This window comes from Orycteropus afer, unplaced genomic scaffold (assembly GCF_000298275.1).
Source record: "Orycteropus afer afer isolate SDZICR_OR568_19922 unplaced genomic scaffold, OryAfe1.0 scaffold00003, whole genome shotgun sequence".
In the NCBI taxonomy this organism is placed as follows: Eukaryota; Metazoa; Chordata; class Mammalia; order Tubulidentata; family Orycteropodidae; genus Orycteropus; species Orycteropus afer.
Genome location: NW_006921590.1, coordinates 31,761,120 through 31,784,856, shown reverse-complemented (window position 1 = coordinate 31,784,856; position 23,737 = coordinate 31,761,120). Strand labels below are relative to the sequence as shown.

The 23,737-nt window shown below is 45.1% G+C and overlaps 1 protein-coding gene across 1 annotated transcript in view; it reads right to left on the bottom strand.

The window, feature by feature from the left end:
* EPHB1 (EPH receptor B1) overlaps window positions 1-23,737 on the bottom strand; it is a 475,286-nt gene that overhangs the window by 436,382 nt on the left and 15,167 nt on the right. Inside the window, exon 3 of the mRNA XM_042780351.1 lies at window positions 5,240-5,921. Coding sequence (XP_042636285.1) covers window positions 5,240-5,921 — 682 coding nt within the window. The remainder of the gene's footprint in view (window positions 1-5,239; window positions 5,922-23,737) is intronic.

The window sequence follows — 23,737 nt, the reverse complement described above, 5'->3', positions numbered from 1 at the left end:
CTGCCTGTGGCATACACCCAGGGTTCCCAGTTGTTTAAAAATCCACATGGCAGATGTTTAAAAATCCACATGCCTCAGGCCTATCCAATCACAATTTCAGAAGGGTGAGGCCTGAGAATGTCATTTTATAAAAGCTTTTTTGGGAGATTTGAATCCCTCAAGAATCCCTGGTTCAGACAATCATTCTCTCTCAGACTTGAGTCTCCTCTTCACATCTGGACCTTCAGCTCATGTAGACCGTGCTACCTAGACCACTGGCCACACCTTTCCAATGTGTGTTAACTGACCCACTGACCTGCTGAGGGAAAGGAAATCACCCCATGTGCTGTTTTCACTGGTTCCTACTTCAACGTCTTGAGCTGGACTTGGACAGGTCATGAAAGTGATGACTAAGTGTTCAAGACTTCTGCTGACCTGCATCTTTGAGTTGAGGACACCATCTTTATTGCCACCTTTATTCCAGAATCATATTCCCCTAATAACCAGAGTCAGAGGGTGTGCTTAAGAACTTAAGAGCAATGACACCTGGCAATATATGTCATTGCTCATCTTACAGAGCACTTCCATATTCATTATTTCACCTGATTTCCACACACCCTGAGTAGGCAGTCATTTCATGGCTATCAAGGAAAAGGACTTACCTAAAACTACACAGCAATTTCATAGCCAAGGCAGGACTAAAGCTGGCTCCTGCCTCTAGGTTAGGATTCTTCTACCTAGGTACACCTCATCTCCTTTCTTTATATACATCCTCTTTCCCTTTCACCCATCTTCAACCCCTGGTGAGTGATGGCCCCAGAGAATAAGCCTCAGTATGTGCCAGGCACCCATGGAGAGTGCAGTGGCTATGAACATCACTCCAGCAGACTCCAGGGAGACTTCTGCAGTGGTGAGCAAAGGTCGGCCTGAACACCCATAAGAGCAGAGCAGGGGATGGTGGCAGAAAGGATTATGTGTTTATGTATACAACCGTCATATCCTGAGTCACAATCCTGGCTAATGCGGTAGCTCCTTCTGGAAGCTCTAGTGACTATTTCCTGGGAAAGAATGCCAGACCCTCAGAGAGAGCTCAGGATCCAAGCAGGTTCAAGTCCCATGGGTACAATGCTCCAGCTAGAATCTGGTTTCCCTGCAGCCTTCCACATACCTGGATCCCTCTAAGGGCACCCATATGGGATATTATAGCCCCTAGGTATGTACCGGATAGATAAGGGTCTGCCCATGACAGTTTTCTTCTAGCAACTGTCAGTTACATTCTGTCACCCTCTCCCAATCCAACCTCTGCCAGCTGATGCAATAATTTAGGGTCACAGCACAAAGAGAGAACTTGAAAAGTGCCAATTCTTGGCATCCCTAGCACAGGGAGAGTAAGGATGCATGGAAACCACACAGAGAATCAACATAGTCATCAACTTTAGCAGGGAAGGTGGAGGGGAGTGAATAAAGACAAAGCTGTGACTTCTCATCAATCTACTATATTATGAGCATAAAACTTGACGTGGAGGCAGATGGAATATTTTCCTAGTAATCAGAGATTTCACAGAGACAAACACATGATGAGGTCAGAGTCCTGGTGGGGTCAAGAGGCCACTGTGATTCTGCCTGATGCATCCAACCTGTGTGTGCAGAAAGGATGCTTCAAGAACAAGTCTTAAGCCATGTTAAGCCATGGAACCCTCTAGAAAGCTGAGATGAACTGCTGCACATCCTAAGGTCCAAGCTCTCTCCATAGCTTCCTCTGCCCTTCCTCTCACCCCTCCCCTCTTACCACTCTCCCCCTAGCAACACAGTCACTCCAGGCCAGGACCACTCCTAATTGGTCTCTAGGTGTCTCAGCACGACTAAGCAACTGGTCACCATGACTCTGACAGGAAAGAGCTTTTCAGATCCAAAATGAAAGTCAAGATAACATGGTCTTCTGCCTCACATGAAATCCTATCCTTCCAGAAGCATAACATGTACCTGGTCCCAGAAAGGATATTCTTCCTAAGACCTCATAGATTCAATACACACGAATGCCCAGATCCAAGTATTCAGAAAAGAAAACTTGTCAGGATCAGTACAATTGTGTGAATCACAAAACCATCCAGGCTTAGTGCAGCTAGGCTTGTACACATCAATTCTCAGGTTTAGTTGAGAGAGAATAGCTTGTGCTCTGTGATACTACCAGAGATTTCACTGCTTCTCACTCATGGTTCCCTGGCACCCATCATCATTCCCTGTGTTCCTAGCCTCATAAGGATTGTCTGTACAGGGTGGGCTACCCTAAACCTGCTGTGAAAGGTCACAGTGCCACCTGAGAACATAGCACAAGCACCTAAAATGGGTGAGGTAGTGTCATAGATTGAATTGTGTCCCCCCAAAATATGTGTCAACTTGGCTGAGCCATGATTCTCAGTGGTTTGCCATTTATGTAATGATGTAATCATCCCTCATGATGTGATTTGATGTGATCAACCAATCAGTTATAAGGGGATTAGGGTGGGATGCAGTAGCCTTACTCAGATCACAGCCCTGATCCAATGGGAGAGGAGTTTCCCTGAGATGTGGCCTGCATCACTTTTTAATCTTACAAGAGATCAAAGGAAAGAGAAGCAAGCAGACAGGAAAAGACCTCAGTACCACCAAGAAAGAAGAGCCAGGAATGAAATGCATACTTTGGACCCAGGATCCCTACACTGTGAACCTCCTAAACCCAGAAGAATATTGATGCCAAGACACATGGAGATCTGCAAGAGATACAAAGCCCACAAATGCTGAAGGAGACCTTCCCCCGAAGCCAACAATAGAGAAAGTAGAGCTGGTGCCCTGAATTTGAACTTCTAACCTCCTATACTGTGTAAGAATAAATTTCTATTTTTCAAAGCCATCCACTTGTGGTATTTCTGCTATAGCAGCACTAGATGACTAAGACAGGTAGCTTCCCATAAAGACACACCACAAGGACCAATCACAAGTATTTCCACATGTACTTTGCATCCACCATCAAAAGGTGCAGGTCCCCTCCAAAGTCCCCTGTTTTGCCAGAGAGTTCCCTCACCACACTGGAGTACCCTTCTGCAAGTCCTGAGCAGGGAGATCTGGCTCATCCAACCTAGTTAACACCAGAGTTAAGGGCAAAGGATTTGGGGAGGTGTAGCTTACAGTTGTTGAGAGAGTGATAAAAGGGGTTCTCTGCCCTTTTAGGGCACTGAGCTGACCCAGGCTGCTAAGCCACAGGACCTATGATGTCATCTGACTTACTACCTCTCAGAAACACCACAAAAATAGGCAGACTGTGCCTCTGAAATGGCCAAATGGCAGTGCCCTGAGTTCCCCACTTCTTCCACTCTCTAGTAAGTTTGCAATAAGCATTTTGCAAAAGCAAGCTATGACCACAATATTCCTAGATTACAGATGTCCACCAAAACTCAGGAAAGGGTTGGGGTTAAGTAAGGAGAATAGGAAGAAATAACTTGAATTTACATATTTGTCCCCACAGGCACTCCCAGGACAACTACAGGAGGTGACTGACAAGTAGCACAGATAGCAGAACCCCCTCCACCCCTCAAAAAAGAGAAAAGTTCCAATTAGCCCAAAGAAATGAAAGCCTATTCCCAGAATCCCAATTAAATCAGAACCAATCAATGCTTGCTCCAGTTCCTGCCATTCTGCTCAGGAAATAATGAGAAAAATGAAAGTGTCCCAGCCAGTAAGTGTGGCATCGCAGCCCTTTAAACTGAGAGAGCTCACCAGCATGTCTGTAACAAGTATGCCTGGTCACTGCTGCACCTGTGACTTTAAGAATGCAGACTCCTGCTAAGGTCCCCACTCAGACCCAGACAAATGCCTAAGGGGGCTCCTCCCACCCCACCCCCAGACAGTGGGACAAAGAGAAGCACAGTGGGATCAGGTCAGGCTGGTTTTAAAACTGTCTGTGTTGATTCATTACTTGATCTGGCATTCTCCCCTCTGTTACCACACCATCCATCACTGGTACCATAGCCAAGAAATCCAATAAAGACACAAAGGCACAGCTCTCCACACTTAGCAGGCCTCAAAAAGACTGTGTGCGTGCTCCAGCCCAGGCAATTAGCTGAGTCCAAAGGAGCCCAGAGTTGATAGGTATTAGTAATACCATACTAGGCACTTTGCCTGGAGGTGTTTTGGGGCAAGGTAAATGCGGGAGTAAACATTCAAGGGCTGGTCTGGGGCTCAGGTCTGGGGATGCTAATAGGGAGGCCAGCCAATATGATGCTTACAAAGCAGAAGGAGCTAACACAGCCTCCAAGCTCCAAGTTGACCCCAAAGGACAGGTGACAACCTCAGTGATATGTTATGGTCAAGGTGGTCATTACAGAGATCCAGGTGAGAAGACTTGCTCCTAAAGAAATTAGAAACTTTTAAGGCCAAGGGAAAAGCAGTCTTCTCATCCCCAGCCCTGACCTCCCCTCACATTAAGCTTCCATGTACTTAGGAAAAAGAGAACCTGTGGGGCCTTCAAACCCTTCTATCCTCTCCCAGAGCAGACTGAGCCTGGAACCAGTTCACCACACTTATTCCCACATGTAGGACATGGGCTTTCTAGGGTTGAGAGCTGATTTGAACACACAGTATCCTGATATCGCCAAGCAGGAAAGTTTGTGTCCTTCTACACTGTTTGGAAGCAAAAGGTAATACAACATATGTACACTCTCATTCTAATAGCATCATCTCCTTCTAGGATGCACTGTAAACCCAGGCCCCATCCTTGCCCCAGGGCCTGGCATTCAGCCCTTGGAGAAAGACAGCCAAGCCAGAGGGCTTTGAGCTAAGAGTTACCTGGGTTCAATACCAAGTGTAGTGTTGTGGGAGTTGGACTGAAATGAATGAAAGTATTTTCCAAATTCAGTCACTTTTCAATTACCTGTGAGTGAATTGTTCATGACAACCCAAATTCTACACATACCAGAGGCTTGGGGCTGTAGGGTATATGCATGCATTCCAAAACTAAATATAACTGAGTGGTTATTAGGTTATTATCAACTCTTTGGAATTATCCTCATTCATCTTCCCTCTATGAACAAGGGCCAATCTGATTCAACACAAGTGGAAAATTATCAGGCCTAGAACTGGGGATGGAGGTTCTCTCCACAGCTTTATGAGACACTGGATTCTTTCTGTTCCTGTGTGACCCAGAACTGGAGGGTGGGGAAACCTTGCAGACTTGATCCTACCAGAGGTGGGCAGGGAGCAGAGGCCTCAGAGGCCCCAGGCTTACCCTTGCAGGCAACGCTGTTCTCAGGCTCATAACCAGGCTTGCAGGTGCAGCGCCCAATGGGCACCATCCACTCCCCGTCCCCGTTGCAGTAAAGTTTGATGGGCACGTCCACTTCCTCTGCGTTGGGAATGCATGTGCCTCGAGCAATCACCAGAGATGTGCTCTCTGCCCCTGTCATGGTCTCTGGGAACACTGCAAAATTTTGCACAATACTGGGACACTTTTTGAAGAAGACACGGACAGAGAGGAGAGACATACAGGCTCCATAATCTTGAAAAGCGAGGTAAAAACCATTCCGTGTAAGAGGTCCAAAGCTCCTTACTTCTGTGTTGACTTTCATCAATCTTCCCCCAAAGTCCACCTGGGAGAAGCTCTCATCTGCAGCAATGGTGTCCACTTTGAGGTAGGGAGCCTCAGACCAGAAGGCTGACTTCTTGGTGGCAATGACTGAGTCAGTCTCATAGTAGTACAGGTTGAAAGTCTCTTTGCAGGATCCTGGGACATTGGGGAGGCTGCTGCAGTCTCTCACAGTGAAGCGCATCTCCGTGTAGATGCGATGGGCCCCACGTCGGTTGATGAAGGTGGTGAGCAGCCAGTTGTTTTGGTTGGGCTCGAAGACGTTGCACACCTGATAGGTGCGTATGGTATTCAAGTTTTCATCGTAGCCACTGACTTCTTCCCACTGTACCAAGCAGGCCACACACATGCAAAAACACAAAATAGAGAGTGAGAAGACAAAAAGGCAGAGCAGAGGAGAATCCTTGGGCTGGAGGGGGCCTTAAGAGCTCACCAATCCTGTCACTTGACTTGAAAAATCAAGACGCCACTCCTCGGAAGGAAGGTTGGGCAATCCTACTTCCGTAGTGATACTGCCTCGGAAACCCAAGGAGGGGTCGCTATGAGTCGGGTTTGACTTGATGGCACATAACATAACATAACACAATCCTACGTAAGGAGCCCTGGTGGTGCAGTGGTTAAAGTGTTTGGCTGCTAACCAAAAGGTCATGGTTCAAACCCATCAGCTGCTCCCTGGAAGAAAGATGTATTAAACCCTATGGGGCAGTTCTACTCTGTCCTATAGGGTCACTATAAGTCAAAATAGACTCAATGGTGGTGGGTAATCCTACTTTGCTTTTCAAGATCTTCTTTGCAACTCATTCCAAATTATAACAGACTTCATTCTAGAAAGCCTTACCTTATCAAACCCAAAACTCTCATGCTATTACTATGGTTCATTCTATTTAGTTCTCCTCTCCTTGGGGACAATTTGTGGCCTTCAAGCCCTTGTGATATCACAAGCTTTATTCCTCAATGCCACAGCCTCTACTCCCAACAGTAAATCTGGATTAAGGGTCTTATTACATAACTCCACAACTTTGGAAATCCCTCTCTCTGATCCTAATTTCTTTATGGTGGTGAAATTCCTTTATATCTCTGAAAAGTACAAAAAAATAAAGCTTTTCAGAGTTTCTCAGAATACTTATATTCTCATAAAATTTTGTTTTATAACTCTATTTTCTTTGAAAGAGCCAGACTATAAAACTAGTAAGAGTAGAGGCTGCTAAGAGAGTTCTTAATGAAGCAAATTAAGCTTCATTGTGTGCAAATTTCAAGCAAAAATGCGATGAAGGAAATGTTGGAGAATGTACTTAGGGAATAAATAAAACCTTCTTAATAAGGGAGATAATCATGATTCACAGTGGAAAAGAGAGTTCTTTGTTTTTCAGCAGTTCTGTAGATTGAAAGAAAAGAGGAGAATGTTGCATTTATTGAATGATGCCTCTTCAAACAAACTAATTCAACCTTCCCAGTGACTTTGAGAATTAGCTACTATTATTCCCAATTCACAAATAAAATGATGCTTGCAATTCACCCACAGTTATATAGCTGTAAGAGAAGATGGAGAGGAGAGGAAATAGAAAGAAGAGCTTCAAATGGCCAAAGAAATTCAAGTAATAAGAACTTCTAGATATTTCAGTAACCAGCAATAAGAAGGGCTCATAAAGGTATCACTTCCTTAAATGAGCAACTCTGGGGCAGGTGTTAAAGAAGAGTTGCTAGGTCATTTTTTCTTCTTTGTACTGGGAGAGTTAAGAAGCTGAGGGGCCAGCTGTCCAAACATGACCTCAAGAACTGAGAATATTCCCAGGGGATTTCAGTCCTGAAGTAAATAAGGGGCAGAAGAAATTAAACTTTCTAAAAGGCAAAGAGAAAATGGATTAAGAGCCTTACCTATTCAGCAGTGGATATAAAGGTAACCAAATCGTACCCATTTCTTTAAATGCTGTGTTAATTGCTTATTTTTCACTAGCAGGGTTTAAATATAGAAAATATAATTCTTCATTAAAGAAGCTAAAAGCCAATCATGTGTGCATGGGAAATACTGCTGTTGCTTCTTATACAGAGAAGAAGCAAGGCCACACTTGCATCAGGGCATCCTAAGGCCAAGCACGGTGCTGAGGAAAAAAAAGCTGGCCCTGCACACCCAGGCCTGTAAAAGAATCTCAGAGCTACCCCTCCCACTGAGGTACCTGTGCTACCATCTACCCACAGCCCTTCTCTCTCCAGCTCCTTGCAGCACTCCCCATGTGCCAGTTTCCTCCTCAATCTGGACTCCTTGGTAAGCTCTTTGGGGATCCTTGCACCAGCTCGAGGGCACATAGATCACCCTGATTTTCTGCCATAGAAAAAAATCTGAGCTCCCTGGTGAGACACCTAAGACCCCACCCAACACCTGATCCAGAACCACCATTCATAGTCTATCAGCAAGGACCCTTCTCCACTCTACTTTACTCTTCTGCAATGCCAAGAGATTCTAACTTTCCTACCCCCACAGCTGTTTCCCACCTCCCTGTTCTCATGTTCCTCCTTCTGTTCTTTGGCTGAGTAACTCCAGCTCTGGAAAACCTCTCAATTATCTGTTCATGCTCCTTCAAGCTGGATTGGATACCACTCCTTACAGCATTCCCTGTGCTCCTACATCAATATGTCCACCACTGTAAGAATATGGACATACTGAGTCTGTGGAACAGCACCCAGAAATTAGTGAGCCCATGAGAGCTGCAGCTGCACCACTACAGTTACACATTCTCAGCCCAGCACGCAGTGCCTGATTGCAAAGTTTGCCTGTTAGAGCTCCTTGCTCCCAGGTCCCACTATGGTGCCACTGGAAGAGAGACATCTCAACTCAGTGGCTCAGGTCCAACATAAATTCATGCTGTCAAAGTTCACCTGGGTCCTGGACACCATTAAGCAAAGATTTACTTAATTTCTTATTGATTCTCTAGACGTAGAGGAACCACTTTTTATTCCTTCTTGAAGACCACATTATGTTCTATTTAAATATATTTGTTAAAGTTATGTTCTGCTTGCTTGGTTTTTTGGACCCAGAGAGCAAATACATTAGGAAGAAGTCGCTGACAGTTGTTTTAGATCAAATTCTCAGACTTCCCTCCCTTCCCATGGCTGTTTGGAATAACATTTTCACAGTGGACTGACGTGACTTTTGAGGTGTGTAGAAAAGGCCCTATTTTCTTGAGTGAAGGGCAACTTTCTTCTACTGTTCTGCAATTATTGAAGCACAGCAGGCCTCATGATCCATTCTTTCTGTTTGGCTGTATAAGGTCTCACACAAACATGGGACCCCTTTGTCAACGCACAAGTGAGGTAAGTGGCCCCATTAGGGTGGGGACGTGTGCCAGCCAGCATCCTTGACCCATCAAGGCTGGTCCAGCTCTGTTGTGTTGGGACAGGACAGAAGCCCTTCTTGCTTAACTCACATCAGCACTGGATTGTCACCATAAGTGAGTCTTTAAACAGAATGAGGAGCTATACTCTTGTTGGGTTGAGAACATTCATTTTAGAAAATGACACTGATTGGTATTCTAAGACCCAACCAAGGTAATTGTTTCCAGCATTAACCTCTCTGGGCCTCAGTTTTCTCATCTGTAAAATGAGGAATCATACTGGGTGACCTCTAGTCATAAAAGTCTACAAATCTAATTGATTTCATGACAGCTCCTGAGGGAGCGATCAAAGCAAATTAGGGGAATACAGCTCTGTATTCAAAGTAGAAATTGAGAGGAAGGAAAATAACTCCCTGGTGTTTGGAAAAAGGCCATGATGGAGTCTTATACTAATTTCTCTCCCTCTCGCTTTCATTCTTCTCCTGTCAGCTGGTGCTACAGGGGTTGGGAAAATAAGAGATCAGAGTGGGCTAAAAGATATATAAATGCTTTCAGGAGCAATTGGTAGTTAGGATCAGGGACACTGAAGAACAGAGGAGATTTTGATAAACCAAGATGAGTGTGGAAAGGCGCTCCCCACAGGGAGGAATAAACACTGTATTTCTTTATGATACCTGGAATCAGTTCACTGCTTTATACTTATACCTTGTTCATTCATCAATTAAAAAAAAAATTTACTGAATGTCAGCTTTATGCCAGGCATTCTATTAGCCACTGGGGATACAGAAATATGAAGCTTATAATCTAGTGAGAGAAACAGAAATTAGACAAATGGTTATTAAAATAACCAAATAATTACAATTGTACTAACTGCTGTGAGGGATATTTACAAGGTGCCAAGAGAGGGGGTGCACTTGATGTAGAGAGGAGTGTCAGGAAAGATCCTCCAACAAGCAGAGAGGTGATGATGGATAGAAGTTGGCCAGGAGAAGTGTGTGTCTGCTAGGAGAGGGAGGGGGTAGAGAGGGGAAGAATATCGGGCCCAGGAAGAGCAAGGGTGATGGCCCTGTGGTAAGAAGCAGCAGCCTGGCATGATGGAGGAAAAAAAGCCAGTATGGCTGAAGAGTCATAAAGGGCTGGAGATGGCAGGAATGAGACAGAGGGGCAGGTGAGTTGGGACGAGAGTTTTTTATTTCATCCCAAGGTTAACTGGAAGTCATTGAGAAATTTTATGGAGGAACATTACAAATGGTCAGATCTAAGATTTTAAACTATCTCTCTGATGCAAAATAGAGAATGGATGGGTGGGCATGCAGGTGCAGGAGCAATGTAGAGTCTCTTGTGGAAGTCCAGTATCCCTGGGTGGAACAAATGGTTAAGCATTCAACTACTAATTGAAAGGCTGTTGGTTCAAACCCACCCAGAGGCACCTTGGAAGAAAAGCCTGGTGATCTACTTCTGAAAGTTCACAGCCTTGAAACCCCTGTGGAGGACAGTTCTCCTCTGCACATATGAGGTCCTTGTGAGTCAGAACTGACTTGGCAACAACTGGCTTGGTTAGTCCAGGCAAGAGAAGATGGAGGCTTGGTGGAGACCAGAGAGATATTCTGGGGTAGAATCTTTAGGCCCTCACTGAGCTGAGATAGGGGGTTTGACAACATCCAAGGAGCCATGTGTCCCCTGAACACTTTTTCATGCATTATCTAGGTTCTCCTAGATTTAAGCACCTCGTGTGTCCCCAGAAACAACGCTTCGCAGGTCCTTAAGAATCCTGGTTCCAACCTCTCCCCTCACTCCTTTCTTAAAAAAGGAGAGTATTATCAGGAGCTCTGGTAGCATAGTGCCTAAGGCACTTGACTGCTAACCAGAAGGCTGGCGGATCAAACCCACCAGCCACCCCTCAGAAGGAAGGTTGGGCAATCTACTTCCATAGTGATACTCGGAAACCCAAGGAGGGGTCGCTAAGTTGGATCCAACTCAACGGCATATAACAACAACAACAACATCAGGCTTGGACAGACTACCCCATAGATGCCCACTTTCCTATTAGGGGCCAAAGTTCCTTAACCCAAGGTCTATGCTGGCTCTAGTCCCTGTAGGAAACCCTCACTGCCCACCCAAAGCTGCTTTCTCTAAGGTTTCCATTAAGTGGTCACTTCTCAGTTTTCAGCTCTAGGCATATGCTATATTGCCTCCTCTGTTCCTTCCTGTAATTCTCTCCTTCTATGAAAACAAAACACTATGATTTTCTTATCAGATTGGCAAAAAACTAAAAAGATAAAATATCACATCTTGGTAAGAACATGGCGAAAAAGGTACTGCACAAACCTACTGGTAGAAGTGTAAGCTGGTGAATTCTTTTATAAGTCAACTCAGTAGTTTCTATCAACTCATAAAATGCTGGCCAAATATTGAATCAGTGAAGAAAAGATGAATTCTTAAAAATAATGATAATAATGGATACCCAAAAAAAAAAAAAAAACCTCACTGCCATCGAATCAATCCCGACTCACAGCTATCCTTCCTTGGGTTTCTAAGACAGTTTCTGCATGGAAGTAGATTGCCCAATCTTCCTTCTGAGGAGTGGTTGGTGGGTTTGAACCACCAGCCTTCTGGTTAGTAGTCAAATGCAAGAGCTCTGGTGGCATAGCACCTAAGGCATTTGACTGCTAACCAGAAGGTTAATAGTTCAAACCCACCAGCCACTCCAGAAAAGGAAGACTGGGCAATCTACTTCTGTAAAGATTTACTGCCTCGGAAACCCATAGAGGGTCACTGGGAATCAACTCAATGGCAGTGAGTTTGGTTTTTGGTTTTAATTGTGACATGAAAGCCAGAAGCCATAAATGAATGGATTAATAAATTAAGCTCTGTACAATTTTTAAAAAGAAGACAAGCATGAAAGAAAAAGCCATAAGCAAAGTCAAAATAAAAAAAGAAAGAAAGAAAAAGAAAACATGATGGGGAAAAGTATTTGTAACTTATCACAGGTAAGTGTTAATTTCCCTTAATATATATTGAGAAACATCAATAAGATGCACCCTGGGTGGTGCAAACGGTTTTCGTTCTACTACTAACATAAAAGCTGGCAGGTGGAACCCACCTGGCAGTGCCATAGAAATAAGGCCTGGTAATCTGCTTCCAGCTCTGGTAGCATAGTGCCTAAGGCACTTGACTGCTAACCAGGAGGCTGGCAGTTCAAACCCATCAGCCACTCCTCGGAAGGAAGGTTGGGCAATCCTACTTCCGTAGTGATAACTGCCTCGGAAACCCAAGGAGGGGTCGCTAGGAGTTGGGGCCGACTCTGGCAAATAACAACAACAACAATCTGCTTCCATAAAGATTGTGGCCAAGAAAACCACTATGCAGCACAGTTCTACTCTGTAACACATGGGGTCGCCAAGAGTTGGAATGGATTCCACAGCAAATGGTTTGGTTTAACAGGCTCACACATCAATAAGAAAATAGAAAACTGGGCAAATGATATGAAATAGCTGTACACTAAAAAAGAAACATATAGCTTTTAAACAAAAAATAAATAAATAAACTGAACCTCACTCATTTTAACCAAAATCGTAATTAATCACATTTAGATACCCTCCCCACCTCCCCAAGAACAAACAAAAGGTTGATAACACACTGTGCTGGGTGTGGGAGATAAGCATTCTGATCCATAGCTGACTGAAGGGCAAATTGGTACAACTTGCAAGGAAATTGTTTCTTTATTCATCAAAATTACAACTGCATATACTCTGTGACCCAGCCGTTCCACTTTGAGCATAAGCCTTCAGGAATACTTTCATGTATTTGAAATTAGGTACATACGAAGTTAGTAACTGCAGCCACTGCCATTTCCATCCAGAGCCTCATGTCCAGGGAACCTGAAGGTAGCTGGACCTCAGAGAATCATGGGCCTTTGGACAATGCAGAAGCAGTCTCAGAATTTGCTCTGAGTAAGACCTCTGGGAGCTTTGCACAATGGAAAAGAAGCACTATTCACTGAGATTGAAATTCTCACCAATCCAGTGGGATAGGGGCTCAGAGTCTGAAATAATTGAAGTAAAAGAAAATAAGACTAAGGGGCATTTCTTGTGCATCTTTATTTTAGCAAGATGATTTATAGTCACTGTGTGCCAATCTGACCATAGTGCTCCCGTCTTGGAGCTCTCACCTGGGTTTTCAACATGGTACCTAAGATCCTTTGTTAATGTCCATCAACTGGTGAATGGATAAACAGTATGGGATGTATCCATACAATTGAATATCATTCAGAAATAAAAAGAAATGAAGCACTGATATATGCTACAACATGGATGAATCTCAAAGACATCATGCTGAGTAAAGGAAGCTTGATGCAAAATACTACATATTGTATAATTCCATATGCATGAGTGTCCAGAAAAGTCAAATATGTACACAGAAAAGTATCTGCCTAGGGCTGGGGCTGGGAAAGGGGAACGACTGCAAATAGGACACGGGATCCTTTCAGGGTATTAGAAATTCTCTCAAATTGGATTGTGGTGATGATTGTACAATTCTGAATTTACTAAAAATCATTGATATGTTCACTTAAAATGAGTGAATTTTTTGGTTTGTAAATAATATCTCAATATAGCTTTTAAAAGAAGCAACTTTGTCATCTGGTCCAGCCTACATCTCAACACCCCAACAATGCTAGATTGGTCTCAGTTATCTACAAATAGCATGCTCACAGCAACTTCAGTGGTCCTGCCTGTCCTGCCCCCCTCTACTAAGGATGCCCTTATCCTTGTATCCTCGGTGCCAAATGCTTGCTTAATCAAATTGGTTTGTGAAGAAACGTATGATGTCTAATTTTGCACACAGGTAGCATCTATACAGGGGACAGGTAGCCAAAGCAGCATCCTTATTACTGAGGCTGAGGTCCTAGGTAGCATCAGGAGAGTGGTCCCAAGATGGGATCAGAACCTTGGGCTCAGACCTTACTCCAGGACCATTTGAGTTTTCAACCTGGAGGTCAGATCAGGCCAAAAGGTCGCTCCATGCCCAAGATGCCCAATTTGTCATCAAGATTTACCATTTGTTCCAGAACAATATGTCTCCTATCTGGTCTCTTTTCTTGCCATGTAGTATGGGTGACATTAGCTCAGGCTTGGAGTAAAGCCCTGGCCACTGTTTGGTTGGAAAACAATGACAGCAAATGAGGCAGCAGATGGCAAGGACCATATCCTCTTATCTGGACACAGAGCCCATACCCATTTCTGTCCCTTCATGTTATTGTTTATGCTCTGACTGACTCTAGTGCCTTTCTCTTACTCCACCTTCATCCCGTCTCAACTCTTCCAGTCTTAGAACCAGAGAGTAGCAGACCTGGCTAGAAGCCATTATAGATCAGGTTGAACAGGACCTTTTGCTGATAAATGGGCAAATTCAGGCCCAGAGACATTCAATAGCCAGCCTACAGTCAGGCAGCTAATCAATGGCAGAGTCTGCTTCTCTGAAGCTCCCTCCTTTGAGGCAGCTTAAGTCTCATGTCTTCGTTTTTGCTTTCCCCAGCTTATATTAAGCTCCATTTTTCGGAATGTGTAAAGCATGACTGAGTTTATTCCACACAATTTAGCATTTTGATAATACACTATTGTGAACTATCCTTTAATTGCTTTATGTGTATGACTTTGGTCTCCGCTACCAGGCTGTGAGCTCCTTGAGGACAGGGAATTATGTTTTGACTAATTTATTAGTTCATTTCAACAAGTTAAATAATTCCATCTATTTAGCTTTGCAACACTGGTATTTCTTGACAGCATTTTATTCAGTCCTGTCTGGGACCAGTGAAATCCATGGGTTTCTCAGGGCTCCACCCTCACTCCCAACTTCTCACTTCTTGTCTTGGTAGATCTCATCCCCATACATGATATCAACCACCATGGTATACATCACCAACCTCAACCTTTCCTCAGATATGTGTATCTAGCTGCCTGCTGGATGCCTCCCAATGAACACCCGACACTTGCCATCTTGCCCTCTTCAGTTCTTCGGCAGTTTCACTTCTATCTTCAGATGGTACCTCAACCACTCAATCCCCCATGTCAGCAGTCCAGGAAGCACTCTGAATTCTGCCCTCACCATTCCCCATCACAGGGGATTAATTAAGCCACCAAATCCTACAGCTTCTACGTCCTTCAGAACTAGCTTTCTTCTCTTTCCCCATCGATTTCTCTCTGTCATTGGAAACACTCTTCCAGTCATTCTTAACTCCTCTGCTCCTTTGTGTTTTCTAAATTACAAATCCTTCTCCGTAGTGAATCTGCCCTATAGAGACATGGGACTGTGTTTTATACTTCATAGTGCCTAAGGCACTTGACTGCTAACCAGAAGGCTGGCGGTTCAAACCCACCAGCCACTCCTCTGAAGGAAGGTTGGGCAATCTTCTTGCGTAGTGATACCACCTCGGAAACCCAAGGAGGGATCACTATGAGTCCGACTTGACAGCACATAACAAAACAACAACTACATACTGCCAATACTTATCCATCAGTAGGAGTCCCTGAGGGGTGCAAACAGTTAGATATTAGGCTGCTAAACTGAAAGGCTGAAGATTCAAACCCACACAGAGGCACCTTGGAAGAAAGACCTGGAGGTCTACTTCTGAAAAATCAGCCACTACGGAAACCCTGGGAGCTCTGGTAGCATAGTGGCTAAGACACTTGCCTGCTAACCAGACAGCTGGCGGTTCAGACCCACCAGCCACTCCTCAGAAGGAAGGTTAGGCAATCCTACTTCCGTAGTGATACTGCCTCGGAAACCCAAGGAGGGGTCGCTATGAGTTGGGTTTGACTCGACGGCACATAACAACAACAACAACATGGAAACCCTGGGAGCTCTGATAGCATAGTGCCTAAGGCACTTGACTGCTAATCAGAAGGCTGGCGGTTCAAATCCACCAGCCACTCCTCGGAAGGAAGATGGGGCAATCTACTTCCGTAGAGATACCACCTCGGAAACCCAAGGAGGGGTCGCTGTGAGTCAGGTCCAACTCGATGGCACATAACAACAACAACAACAACATGGAAACCCTATGGAGCCACTATGGGAAAACCCTATGGAGCACATGGAGTTTCTATGAGTCAGAATGGACTCATTGGCAACTGGTAATAGTTCTCAATAGATGTTGGGTAGTGAGTGAACCAGCAAAACCCTGGTATGTTCCTTAACTCCACTGCCTCCTCAGACCCCTGGTCCTTTGCTGAGGATTTACTGCAAGTACCACCAGACTAACTGTCCTGGGGAGAAGAAACAAATCAGCCTGGCACAATGAACAGAATATTAACAGCCTTTGAAAGGGCACTATTATTGATGCAAACGGACTACCTGTCCTTGAGATAAGCATAAGAAAGAAAACATTGACATCCATTAGAAAGTACTTGCTCAGGCTTTCAGACAGTGACTTTGATGTATGAGAAAGACACCTCTAGGTCCTTGAAGACATAGGTTTGTTAGACTTGCTTATTGGAAGCCAGAGCTCGCACACAGATCTGTTGCTGGAGTTGCCCAGACTGCCTGTTGATGTTTGGATGGCTCATATTGACTACTTATAGTCTAGATTTCTCTGTGTGTGTGTGTGTGTGTGTGTGTTTGCAAAACATGTTATCAAGACCCTTATATCCATATAAACTGCCCTCTTCAAAACCATAAAGAGCTCTGGTGGTGCAGTGGTCAAACAATTCAACTGCTAACCAAAAAGGTCAGTGGTTCAAGCCCACCAGCCACTCTATGGGAGAAAGATGAGGTAGTCTGCTTCTGTAATGATTTACAACCTTGGAAACTCTCTTTGACTGTGTCTATAGGGTCATTTTGTGTTGGAATCAACTTGATGGCAATGGCTTTGGTTTATTGCTTCTTCAAAATCATTGCTATATGAGTGTCTACTTTCCAATCCAGCTACACTACCTTCTAGAAAAGTCTTTATCCACCATGGGTGTATTTGAATTTTGGGAATAAGCAAAGGTCATTTGGATCCAAATGAATCAGATTATGAGCAAGCTAAGAAATAGTACTTTTTGGTCAAAAATGAAGAGCTACTATAAAATGAAGTTAAGAGAAAAAAACTGATTTCATCGTTTGCGGCTGAAGACAGTTCCAAGTACAGAGTTCTGGAAAGATTTTTGAGAGTTGGCTTCTCCCTGGACTGCTGCCACTTCCCCTAGGCAGGGCATGCTCCCCACCCCCTTGCAATTTCCAGTGTCTATCAGGATGTTGCATCATGATAACTTCCATGGGGAGAGGAACTTCCTCTGGACACTGCCATTTAAGATGAGGATAGAAATAATTGAAATGGACTTTTTAGCCACTATTAGCCTAACAAGATCCCAGATATTCTGATTTATTTCAAACCTGGCTCGTTTAACTCATTCTCTTAACAAAGAATTGATGGAGATCTAAGGACTCTCTTAGAGACCCAGGGGCTCCAATATATAGTCAAATAACATTAAATGCTATTAAGGGGCACTTAGGAGTCCCGGGTGGCTCACATGGTTAACATGCTCAGCTGCTAATCAAGAAGTTAGAGGTTTGAATACACTCGGAGGCACCTCAGAAGAAAGGCCTGGCAATCTACTTCTGAAAAACCAGTCATTGAAAACCCTGTGACACAACAGTTCAATACTGACACATGAGGTTGCTGTGAGTTGGAGGGCAGCTAATTTTTTAAGGAGACAGAGAGAGGCAGTGGACAGTGAGGTCATCAGGGGAGGTCTGTCTTCAATCTCAGTGACACATAGGAACCTGCCTTGAGGGTGCCTGGGGGCTGAGCGCTCCAGGCACAGGAAACAACTACAAATCCTTCAGAGCAGGAGTGTGCCTGGCACATTGCCAAGAAAGCCAGGTGACCAGAGTGGCTGCTGAAGAGCAATGGGAGGAGATGAAGCTAGAAAGGTTGCCAGGGGTCAGGTAGACCCCACTTCTGCCAATTATAGCTCCATGACCAGAGAAAACTTTCTGAGCTTCAGTTTCCTCATGCAAAATACTATTTACCTTGCAGAGTGTTGCAAGGACTGAAAGATAATGAAAGTAACTCATCGAGCATTATGCCTGAAATAACTACCATTTACTGAGAACTAATTATTATCATTACTGTTATGATCACCATCATCATCATTATTATGTTAACCTATGGATCCACCTCCAGCTGAATCATCAGGGTGTGGAACTGTCTCCATCTTAGATAAATAATCCTGTCCTTGGGTCAGCAGAACAAAGGGATAAAATGGGTGAACTACTTCTTACAGACCTAGAAGAACAGCCTGGAAGACTACCCCATCTCCTCCCAAGGATCTGCCAGGCAAGAATCTGCTTCAGCATGGACTCTCTTCCCTCAATCAGGCAATCCTGGACCACTGGAGATAAAACTGGACACAGCTCACAGGCTTTGGTCCCATGCAACAGTCTGTATTTAGGCACAAACCACTGCCTGGGGAACCTACTGTGTTTCAGACAGTCATTGCTATCATGCCCTATGGTACTGTCACAGAACTTCCCTGGCACTGGCCCAGTCAGAGACATGCAAAGACCCACTTTCAGGCCAATGGAAGAGGGCTACCTCTCTGAATGAGAAGCCCACTGCATGGACAGCACAGATCTCAGAACACACAGGAGGTTGGCTGGAGATTCTTCAGGACAGCAGCCTTATGGCCAAGCCTTTCCTCAGTCAACCTGGACTCCAAGGACACAGCTCCTTGTGTAGATAGTAGACTAAGCCTGAAAAAGACTGGGTATTAGAAAAACCAGAGGGCTAATTAAATTGTAAAATGCAGTCCATGGGGCATAAATTCCTACAAGTCCTGAGGGATCCACCATTTACATCAACCAGCCACGGCAGCCATTTACTCAATGGCTCCCCTGAGGATCTCAAGCAGTAGTGCACATCCCAATATGCTTGACTTACCTCCTGGATGTGCTGGGAGGACATGAATAGCCCTTCCCCCTATCCATGACCACAAGTCCCCATACACAGCCTCACACACAGTGTACCAAAAAGACATGGCAGACTCAGGAGGGTACCTCTTCTGAAAGCCCACCACCACCTTAGAAAGGTTTCCATGTTGAAGCAACTCCCTAACCACCAATGCACAGCAAGGAGGGCTCATTCCTTGGGATGCACAGGCTGGAGGTGAGGGACGAGAAAATATGAAAAACATACACTCATGTTTCCCCATGCAGTCTCAAACTTGAATGATGGAGAAATGCAGGAAATGCTATACTGAAGTGGGGGAAGCTGTCCCTAAGGGGAGTATACCTGAATCAATAGGAAGGAGGTTTTGTGCTTCTCAAGAAAGGGTTGGGGTTAAGAAACTCTCTGTTACCCTGTCTACCCTAGAATCACAGAAATCACAGTGAATCCTAGTTTTGTACGGGAGTTAATTACACAGGGCCAAGACTCAGCCAGACCCAGCTGTGTGGCAGTGGGTAAGTCTTTAAACCTCTCTGAGCCTCAGTATTCTCCTCTGTAGCACAGGATGTTAACACTACCTCCCTCATCAGGCAGTTGTGAGGAATAAAGATGATAATGCATTAAAAGTACTTCAACTAGAGTAAGAGCCCCATGTGAGTCAGTTATTGTGGGCACCAGCCTACAGAAACACACACTTAGCTTCTCTCTGAGTACAGGTCACTTATTTTTTCCTTCAAAGTGCTGGTTCTCCCTTCACAATGTGTAAGATCTAGACTTGTCTGTTTGTCTTGTCTGCACTTGTGCACCTACCTTACATGCACAGGTATGCATGCCTGCATGTATGATGTGAGTGTATGTGTAGGCAGGGGTGCTGGTGTGGCCCAGGTGGAACCTGTATATGGCACTATTTTGCACATGCCCACCCCCATGAAGGCTGTGGAGCCATGGCAAGCTGTGCCCACTTCTGGCCAGCACCTGTCATTGCTCAGAGACCCCACTACTAAGAGAGTGGCTCTAACAGAGGGTGCGGCCCAGAGGTCCAAATGGAGCATCCCTGCATCCTGGCACATTTCACTCCCAGAGGTCTCCAGGACACAAGGAGAAACACTGCTGGCTTGTGCCTGGGCAGGGCTCCTTGTCCACCTCCACCAGGCAGCAGCTTCTCGTACCAGACCCTGCCTGGAGTGGGGTCCTTAGCCATTATGACAGCTGCTGCTGCTGTTGACACAGCAACAGTGACAAATTCATCCTTCTGACAAGACCCCTTTAAATAATTCACAGGGAGCTAGGGATTAAGACACTGTTTCTCTCAGTTTCTGTTGAAATTTAAAACACCTCCAGCTGGGGTGTTTAAAAAGAGTATAATGGGCTGTCCCCCTTGTGCCTCCCCTCCCCCTTTCCTCCTTTTTCTCATTTCTCAAACTCAACCCCCACCCCACAAGCCAGCCTTACAACAAGGAGGCCCAGAAAACAAGAAGGAAAAAAAAAAAAAGAGGGAACCAGCGCTTGGCTGGTCACTATGGCAACGGTGGCAGGGTATTCAGCTGTCATTATCCCAGTGCTTCACACATGTGATTATCTTAAGCTGTCTATTGAATGTGGTCCTCCACTGCTGCCCAACAAGGCCTTGTCGAACAAGGCAGGGGCGGGTGCTGCCAGCCCCAGGCTCTGGCTGCCTAATTCTGCTGCTCAGATCAGACCTGGGTTCCATTGATGGAGGAGCCCAGTCTTACCCCCAGGAGAGATTGATGGCATTTCCCTTCGGCTTGGAGGGATTTCTGCTCCGAATGTATAGCAGAGGCCAGCGCAAAGCTGGGCCATCATGCTGAGTTACAGGCTGGGGAAATGGGCTCCTCATTCCATGAGCTTGTGGTGCTGGGACTGCATGTGGCCATGAGGGTTGTCACAGGGCTCTGCTGACACCGGGGTTGGCCAGATGGAGCTTCCCTGGAGATAAGAAAGCCAGCCATGGGGGAGGAAAGGATTGGGCCTTTTCCAAGGAGCTCTTGGCTTCTTTCCCATTCTCAGAGCGGAGACAAATCTGGCCTGGGAAGAGGACCCCACCACTCTGCATCCATCCTTTCCACCCAATTGGGTGAGAATATAGCCACCATGTGTGACTCACCTCAGAGGACTCTTTTCTCCCCTGGGACCGAGGCTACTGAAGCTTGGTCCTAGGAAGCCTGTGGAGGACTCTGGACTCTTTTGAGAATTATCTCATTCCTTTGCCTCCTAGACAATGTTTCAGATCAGCTCTGGGCTGAGGTTCCCAGGTACACATTCTTCGAATGACATGATCATTGGTCACCCCTCCCTAGACTTGCTCCAATTTTGCTAATGTTCTTTTAAAAAATTCAGCTCTCAGAAGAAGCCTAGCACTGTGCATGATGGGGCCACCATCATCTGAGACTTGCCCCTGGACTGCTCTGAAGGCCTGAGTTTGGTTTGGCCTTTTCTGTACCTGCATCCTGCACTTGGCTTCCATGAAGATGTGACCAGGCACACACGGGGTTCCTACCATCTGAGTGCTGCTCACCTGGCTCACCCCTGACTTGTTGCTACTCTGTTAATGTTCTGCACCTAACTTTAAACATAGACCATGACCACTGACCATGTTAGTTGGAAGGTAGAAGTTGGATCAGCAGATGAGTTTGAATTTTATTCCAACATTTTTTCATATTGACTGACTGTCCTTTGAGAGAGCCCATATGCCTGTCTCCTCCAGAAAGAGTAATGAGTGAGATACTGTGCATAGACTTGATGGTGTGCCACAACTGTGACCCCTGCCAACTTTTATCAGTAGACACATGGAGGAGCAGAACCAATGTGGAGGCCACTAGATGGGACAAAACAGCCCCCTGAGTACATCTTTCTTTCCCCAACTCTCCCTTCACAGAAATCTCACTTCCTGAATATTTGCCAAGGGTAAGGGCAAGAGCTGACCCACCTGGACTCCTCCCCACCACTGGGGAGCCAGCCATTCACAGAGACTACCTGTGCACTCCTCTGGATCCCTGCACAAGCCTTATCTGCTCTATGAGCAAGGCTTCCCTCTCCAGGCCCCTCCTGGACTTACTGTTCTCTCCCCTCAAACCCAGGTGTCATAAACCACCTGCTCCATCTCACCACTAGAGTTTTAAAATGACTCATTGGGAGCTTACCATGTGACACTACTCACTGACCTGTGGCCTTTAAAACATACCTTCCTTTCATAGAAAATTGGGAATATTTGCCTCTCCTCATTGGACTCCTGGTCTATAGATTCTCAACAACACAGGACCATGATGGTAAGATTCTTTCTACGCACTCCTTCAGGGTAGAGGTATAGGGACAAGAGTGTGCTTTGTGGTCAGATGCACTGGAGCGAGTTCTCAGCAGCACCCCTGACCAGTGCTGAGACTTTGGATAATTGTTCTGAACCTTGTTGCCTGCTCTGCAAAATGGGGAAAATACCACCTATCTTGCAGAGCCCTAGTGAGAATTCAGTGAGGTAATATAAGGAATCTTCAGTGCCTGATACTCAGTTGGTGATTAATAGTAACTAGTAGTAGCAGTGGGAGCTCTGGTGGCATAGTGCCTAAGGCATTTGACAGCTAACCAGAAGGCTAGCAGTTCAAACCCACCAAGCACGCCTTGGAAGGAAGGTTGGGCAATCTACTTCCATAGAGACATCGCTTTGGAAACCCAAGGTGAGGTCACTATGAGTTGGATCCAACTCGACAGCAGTGAGTTTTTTTTGGTAGTAGTAGTAGTTGTTGTTGTTGTTGACAGGTGCCATTGAGTCTAGTTGACTCTGACACATAACAACCCTTTATGTACTACAGAACTAAATGCTGCCCTGTCATGCACCATCCTCACAATCCATGCTATACTTGAGCCCATTGTTGCAGCCACCGTGTCAATCCATCTTGTTGACAGCCTTCCCCTTCTTTGTTGACCCTCTACTTTACCAAGCATGATATCCTTCTCCAGGGAATGGTCCCTTCTGACAATATGACCAAAGTAGATGAGATGATGTCTGGCCATTCTCACTTCCAAGGAGTATTCTGGCTACACTTCTTCTGGAACAGATTTGTCCATTCTTCTGGCAGTCCATGGTATTTTCAGTATTCTTCATCAACACCACGATTGAAATGTATCAGTTCTTTTTTGGTCTTTCTTATTCATTGTCCAGCTCTCACATGCATAAGAGGCAATTGAAAATACCATGGCTTGGGTTGGGAGCACACTAGTAGAAGTAGTTATTATTGTTAATAATAATAACACTGTTATTAGTAACAGAATATACCCTCGGGTGCTATCCATGGGAGAAGCACATCCTAACAGTAAACCCTGCAATGATCTTGTATCTCAGTGCCTTCTCTCAGGCACTTCCCAGCCTCATCTCATAGAAGTTAAGCCCCTCAAGCAAGAGTCATAGCTACCACCAGTACTAGTGAGGGCACATGGTATCTCACTGAGCTTTCTATTTTATAAAAATGGTAAACATAATTTAATCCTCCCAACCACTCAGTAAATAAGAGCTTATATTACCCATGTTATTGAGGCAGAAAATGGACTCAGAGAGATTTAAGAATTTAGCAGGAAATGAGACTGAACCTAGGACATCATATTCCAAAGCCTGGGCTTGCTTATTTATTCCACCAGAAGTACAGTGGGATTCTATGGAAGTAGATTGCCCAATCTTCCCCCCAAGAGGAGTGGCTGGGGGGTTTGAACCACCAGCCTTCTGGTTAGCAGTCAAATGCCTTAGGCACAATGCCACCAGAGCTCTTATTCTAACACTTTTGGCAATAAGTGGAGGTAAAGGAAAATGTTTCTGCTGAGGGATGCCATGTTCTCTTTTGTTTGTTGCAGTGAAATGGGTTTCTCTTGTATATTGCC